At 38.9% G+C, this 7,027-nt stretch overlaps 1 protein-coding gene across 8 annotated transcripts in view; it reads right to left on the bottom strand.

The window, feature by feature from the left end:
• Positions 1-1,120: 1,120 nt before the first annotated feature.
• The window catches only part of ARHGAP29 (Rho GTPase activating protein 29), a 47,856-nt gene continuing 41,949 nt past the window's right edge, over positions 1,121-7,027 (bottom strand). For 4 of the 8 annotated variants that reach the window (XM_063165677.1, XM_063165681.1, XM_063165679.1 and 1 more), the window contains 6 exons: positions 6,689-6,877; positions 6,409-6,546; positions 5,266-5,498; positions 4,192-4,498; positions 3,917-4,025; positions 1,121-2,966 (listed from right to left, as the gene is read on the bottom strand). In XM_063165677.1, coding sequence (XP_063021747.1) covers positions 2,071-2,966; positions 3,917-4,025; positions 4,192-4,498; positions 5,266-5,498; positions 6,409-6,546; positions 6,689-6,877 — 1,872 coding nt within the window. In that variant the 3' untranslated portion in view covers positions 1,121-2,070. The remainder of the gene's footprint in view (positions 2,967-3,916; positions 4,026-4,191; positions 4,499-5,265; positions 5,499-6,408; positions 6,547-6,688; positions 6,878-7,027) is intronic. The other 4 variants (XM_063165680.1, XM_063165678.1, XM_063165683.1 and 1 more) reach the window with 3 other exon arrangements.

Genomic DNA, 7,027 nt, shown 5'->3' with positions numbered 1-7,027 from the left:
GCTCACCCCGCTGGCACCCGCGGTGCTGTGGGAAACACCTTAAAAAGAGCAGAAACCTTCAGGACTAGCAAAGGATGGAAGATGTTATGTAAAAAGGAGTATGGCAAGAGCCAGTAAAAACTGGTATTATGACTTGAATAAGAAATGTTTGTTTCTCACGGGTCAGTATTCACTGTTGTAATTCTCTATCTCAGGAGCCTGCTCTGGGGAGTACCAGACCTCCATCACAGTAGCTGAACAACTTTATTATTATTAAATTAAGAAATTATTAAATTGAGACGTTTAATTAATTTCTTAAGCCATTACCATATCCAGTGTTAGACATGCTTTAACAAATATAGCCAGACAATAAATTTAATGGTAATTCACAGATTATTTTGCTATTTTGTGGTCCTAATTAACACTGACCCTTTCACAACTGTGCTATGAAGTTACACTACACTGTCTTTAATGATTCATTAACCAGTTTTGTGGGGTATATATAGTCCACTCCTCCACTGTCAAAGTAGAACGAATTCCCATCTATGTCAAGAAGCCTTTCCATATATTTTGTTCTGCAACTCCCAACACCAGTCTGGGCAGACAGCAGCATCTGGGGCTTTCAGGTTTTTTGTAATAAGAGGCAGCTCCCCAAGAAATGACCTCAAGCATGGCCAGATCCATCCAGTGATACAATGGCCTTTGCCAAGAATACAAGTCCTACTTCTGTGGAAATGTGACAAGGAATCTAAGTCCAGCATTGTGAGTTTTAGAAACAAAAATCAGATTATGTCCACCAAACAGACTGTGGGCTTTTATCTGTGGTGTTTAGGGAAGATTGGCAAAGATAATGGTGTATTAAAGTCCAGTGTATTTCCTGTTGAAAAAACAGAAAAGTGATTTTTGACCTTTGCCATCCTTTGAGAGTCATCCTGGTGCTTCCATCTGTAGAAAGTACCATGCTAAAACAACTGTACTCTATAGTATGCAGGAAAGGGTCATGCTAATTGTAATCCCATAAAGAAAAGTGTGCCACCCTCTAGTCCCAGAAGACAGATGCAGGAGAGTACTACACTATTGCAAAGGCCAAACATCTGTATTTTAATAAGTTAGAAGAAATCCAGATATAGAAGCCATAGAGTCACTGAAATGTTAACACGTTAATATATTTTAAAGCAAATATAACACAGTGTACACATAAAAACCATTTAATACAAAGTGAAAACCATTAGATGCACCTACTAATGCTGATTTTTGGTTATTTTTATCTGTTTCATGGAAACTTGGAAACGAAGCTCTTAATTTCAGTTACACCAGGTTAAGTGGTAAAACTGATCTATAGCAAGCAAATCACTGCCTTGTCATTCACCTGGGAAAGACAACACCAGAGCAATGAATGTGTCCAGAATGGCACCCAAGTGAAACAGGCTGTGCACATTTGCCCCACTCACTAAGCTATACAAGAGACCAGATGTGAATTGATTGCTGCTTCAGAATAGTAAAGCTCAGTAAATGCATCCTTGCTGTACAAAAGAAAAGATTAAAGTGGCAACATAGGAAAATGGCAACAGATAACCATGTCTGCGTAAAAGATACACATATGATACATAATTATTGCCATGCTGGCCAGTATGTAAGCCTGTTCAAAAGCAAAGCTTTAATTGCACAGATTAGAAAAATGAACAAATGCTTTTACAGAGCAAAGCACAAGCTTTGGTTTATGCTTAGACAGTGAACATTAAACCTTTCATTTTTATTATAACATCTATTAAGAAAAATAGCTGTTTCTCTATGAATAAGCACTCCATTCCACACAATGAAATGAAGCTCAATGTCTTATTCAATGAACCCCTGTGTCTAGACTGGGAATGTATTACATCTTTATTGAAAGCTACTGAACTACAAAAGGTTTGACTTTAATTCACAGTTCCCCTGGCCTCCCCCCATTTTTAAAATGCTGCATATATAAAAATAACTCAAATATGGCACAAAAGTGGGATTCTCAAGGGAAGGCAAAGGATAAAGGGGCAAAGGGAAGCCTCCACTGGGCAACATCAAGAAATTGCATATAGTACAAGAGGAATTTGCACCCTATACAAAATGAGCTTCCCTGTGTTCCAGTTCTTGGATCCTTTTTGGTCTCAGTCTATGGTAAGCAGGCTTCAGATCTGTGGAGTGACTATCCTCTGAGCTAGATTTCTGTTCATTTGTGTTTTGTTCATCACCTGACAGAAGTGCAGAGCTCCTAGCCAGTTTCACAGTATTATCCTGGGGGAGCACAGAGCTAGCACCGGTGGGTGCACAAGCTTTAGCAGAAGAACCATCTCCATTTTCTTTTGATTTGTTAGAGGGTGGTTTATAAAATGTCCCTGGGGGTGGTTGCAATGTTCTTGGTGGCCTAAAGGCAGCAAGAGGATTAACATCAGGACCATTCTCTTCTGCTGCTGTCCTTCCTGACCCGACAACAGAATATGGCTTATTAGGAAGAATGGCTTTAGCTGGATTGTTCCCAAGGCTGCTTGATGATGATAAAGCACCTGCAGTTCCACTCTCGAGTGCTCGGATCTCCTGGGGCGCGTTAGTCACGATCATTGCTGTCCTTGCTGTGATATCATACTGTTTGTACTGCTTGTCCCAAGTTTTTCGCAGCATCTGGCTGTCATAACAAGGCAGTCTGCAGCAGGTATCAACAGCAGGGACTGCCTTCACCTCTGAGACTTCTTCAATAGTGGGGCTTCTGCCCAGCTTCTCTGAACTGACTGCCCCTGCATTTCGTGAATTCCTTTCATTCAGAACACACGGAGGCAGTATTCGGTCCACAGGCAGGCTGACAGGGCGAGACGCCGCCTTTGTCCTTGGAGCCCGCAACGGAACTTTGCCCATCTGACGGTTGGGTTTCACAGCAACTAAGTTCACTTGACAGGGGTCTTCACCTAGAGAAATGAATGGATCATTGTCTTTCTCTGAAGCTGGACTCGCAACATCACCTAGAGACACAAACAGATGTGACTGAATCTTTTTGCCAAGAGAGATCAGCAAGATTTCAATGACCCATTGCTAGTTAGTATTTTAATGGGATAACAGTTTTTAGGGATAGCTGGTATACATACTAGCAAAGGCCTACTCTAACCAAATGTATGCATTTCACTAGCAGTAGAACACATACTGTACAGCTGTAACCAAAGAGAAAACACACAGACACTTCATTTTCTGGCTGGTGCTTTGCCATCCCTGAATATTTTCAGTCTTAGTGTGTTTCAGGATGTCGCACTGTTGATATACGGGATATGACTGAAGTGGTAACACTAGATGAAAATCAGTACAATTAAAAGGGAATATGTATAGTTACTCCTAAATGAAGTACATTAAATCATACCTACATTAAACCAAACCCCTGTAGTAGCATAAGCAGATAAACAGAGAAAAAAATTCAGAGTTAGAATAAGGTTAGCAAACCTGGGATTTTTTAAGCAAAAATACTGATATCCAAAATGCTCTGATGATTCTGTCAGACAATTACTCTTTCCAGAGCCTTCCGGTGTAGTTCCAGTGAGTGGCAATGATACATATTTTGGGGGGACAGTGGTCAAAATACATAAATTGCTGGGTATTAGCTTACAGCTAATAGTGGATTTCAGAAATCAGTCACAGCATAATTAGGATTTTTTTTGTTTGCTTTCTTTAAAACAAGGGAGAAACCTAACCACTGTTATGCTCTTACCAAATACTATGAGCTCTGATTCCATAAACACAGATTTCTTAGAAGCATTTAGAAAGATCTAATTTTCTGTTCTTATTACAAAATAAACAGTGTATCAAACAGTGACGAACAGGTTTTATCACTTGCTTATATCTACATGGCAGAGTTACATGCACTATAATCTAAAGCATCCAGGGCTCCTTATTTACCCACACCCAGATTTAACAGCATACTAACCAGATACAGATATATCTGCTGCTTCTTTTGTATTTTTGCTGTTCTTCGATTCCAAAAAGAGTGCAGCTGTTTCTGAAGCTCTTTCACATGGAACTATTTGAATACCCTGCTAACAAAAGTCAGAGCAGAAGTAAATGAGAATCAACAAAAAAGGCACTCCTTATAAAAAAAAAAACCAAAAAGACTTATTAGAAATATGCTCTGGAATGCTCCAGAATTTAACACAGAAGTTAATATGGCACAGGTAACATTGTGGCAGCAAAAGAGTCACTCACTTCCTTTACAGCAACAAACGATTTCCTCTGCTGCTGTGGCTCCCTCTCGTCTGCTGATAAAGCAACTCTGACCATACCAGCTGTTTCTTCAGCATGAGAAGGGCTCACAAGTGGTTTCAAGGAGACATCAAATATCTTTTCATAGTACGTTATGAGCAGCTCCACGACCCGGGCCTGGTAAGGGTAGTCCACAAGTGATGACAAAGAAACCGTAGCATCGGTTTGACGTGGCCTGATCAGAGTTGGGCCAAATATTATGCCAAGGTTGCTGGCTGACATTTTATTTTCATCGCACTGTTCTGTAACTCTGCACAAAGAGGGGGAAAAAACCAAACCAAAAGAAATCCCCAAGTGTTAGAGGGTTTTATTACTTCAGAAATTCTTTTGATATTAAAATCTTATGTCTAAAGAGGGTAAGAGACAATAAAAAACAAAGTGGGTTTGGTAAGCAAGCAGAATCTTCAGTGCAGACCACATTTAACAGTGGCTTGAACTTCCCACACAGGGTGTTTTTATGTCCTATTTGTTAAAGTTATTTGTGGTTATTTGGCATTTCTGGAGTTGGAGAAAAGAATGTCTCTCATTCTAACTAATAACACAGCTATAACCCAGTATTACCCATTTTTATAGGCAATCACTGGTTTAGTACATCATCATACAAACCACCATTTGGACGACAAGGAAGTGAAATGTGACTGAAGAATGGTTATTAAAAGACATGATACAAGTTTCAATTTTCTGTTAACAGCCATCAAATCACTGCCCTATCTTTGTTACATTGCAATTTAAATCATATTTAGATCCCTGAACGTGACACTAATTACTACTGACCCCAATGCTAGCACAGAATCAAAAATAATGGAGGCCAATGCTTTCCCTCCTTTATTTCCTTTCATATTCTTCTCTCACTTGGGGATTCATTACATGGAAAAACCTGCAGCAACAGAACAGTGTCTTCAAAGGCACATGTGACTTCTTCCTCAACAGTCATCAAAAAGGTACAAGAGATTCCTAGCATGCAGCATGTAGCAGTTAAGTTTTCAACATCAGTTTGCATTTAAAGTACTTTCTTACCTGTGAAGGTGTCCAATAAGGTACTGAAGAGTGTTATAATTTGGTACAGGCAGTTGTTTCAGAAGATCTTTAATTTTAATGATGATCCTGTTCAGTTCAATACAGAGTGACTGTCTTGTCTTTGCTTTGGGGCTAGCTTGTTTAGCATCCAATTCCTCATTAGCATTCTGACTTTCTTTAGCAAGTCCAATGAACTCATTGTAAAGCCGAAACAAAATCAAGGGCTCTGGAAGCTGAAGAAATAGGAACATTTCAGAAACATACTTAAACCTGAATTTTAACTATTTGCTTCTTGTTTTTCTTCAACTTCTTCTGGTCTAGCATCGTTTCTTAGATTATGACATTGTTGAATCCTTGTTCATTAGCTCAATCCCCAATTTTCCCTTTTCCAATCCACACCTTTTTCCAGACATCATTTGCTAACCCTTTCCTACAGTAGCTCCAGGAGTGAGCATTTATCACAATTTATTGAAATAAGATTTCAAGAAAAAAAGTTGATTTCAAAATCATTTAATGGTGATGATCATAGGATTGGAATGCTCATCTCTGACAGCCAGCGTGAGGAGGAGGACAGGACCATCCAGCTAAAGACTATTCCTTTCAAGGCTAACATAATTTCACTGGGCTACATCACAGCTTCATTTTTTCACATACATATTGAAATTGTTTTAGAAAATTCACTCATGAAGCTTTAAAGCTCTATTTTAGAAGAAAAAGATGGATAATCCCTCCATAATGAACACATCAGGACCACTACGAGTGTTTCATGATGTTTTTGTTCGCAGGTATTAACAGCAATATATCAGCATCTGTCTGCATGAAGAGGCAAGAACATGGGAATCTTTTAAACTCCACATAAGGCAAGCAAATTCACTAATCAGAAAGGTTTTAGAAATAAACTCTACTATGAGTAGACAAACAAGCTTGTTATGCACAATTTCCCTGTAGAATACATATTGTAATCCCAGCACTTTTCCCAGCCCTTGTCACAGACTCCATGTAAATAAAGAAGCCATTGCAGTTATCCAAGGCACTTGTTTAATTGCTGCTGTAGGAGTGCTGAAAAGGAGTGGTTGTTTTGTACTGTACTGAAGAAATTTACTACAGCACTTTGGTTTTCCATCTGACCTCTCAATTCCATACCTGGCGGAGATACAGCTTGAGAACATTGCTGATGTCATGTGCATAGAGTTCTGAGAGCTCAACCAAATCCTTTCCATTTTCAAAAGCTTGACAAAGCTTTTCAACTCTTGACTTGGCTCCATTCACACGATAGATGCCCTAAAATTAAAAGACAAGCACAACTCTATTTCAATTTGAATGGAACTTGTAAAACACAGATGATACTGACAGCATTAAAATCTTAAGACAATTTTTTTTTAAAGATTGTGTCAAACTTAAGCATGAACAAACTTGAGCATACCTTGACATTCAGTGCTCTGCTTTCAATTTCTGACGTACACTTTTTGATGATGAAAGGAATGCCATCAGGAAAACTTTTAGCAGCTTGGGCAAATTCCACTCCAAATAAGTGAAGCCTTCCATGAAGTTTTTTGTGCCCACATTGAATAGCTAAAGTCTCTAAACATTTTTTATGGCATGCAAGTGAACACTACAGGAGAAGAAACAAAAAAAGCACATGGCTTGATATAATCTGACACCACAGAAATATTTCAGCTGTTTCTCACCCTATATGTGAGCAAAACAAATTTGTTAGTATGGTGTGCCTCTGCTTTAAGTTCATGGTGGTTATACAAGACAC

This window comes from Melospiza melodia, chromosome 11, assembly GCF_035770615.1.
Source record: "Melospiza melodia melodia isolate bMelMel2 chromosome 11, bMelMel2.pri, whole genome shotgun sequence".
NCBI classification, from domain to species: Eukaryota; Metazoa; Chordata; class Aves; order Passeriformes; family Passerellidae; genus Melospiza; species Melospiza melodia.
The sequence above is the reverse complement of the archived record's forward strand: the minus strand, read 5'-3'. Positions and strand labels throughout refer to the sequence as shown.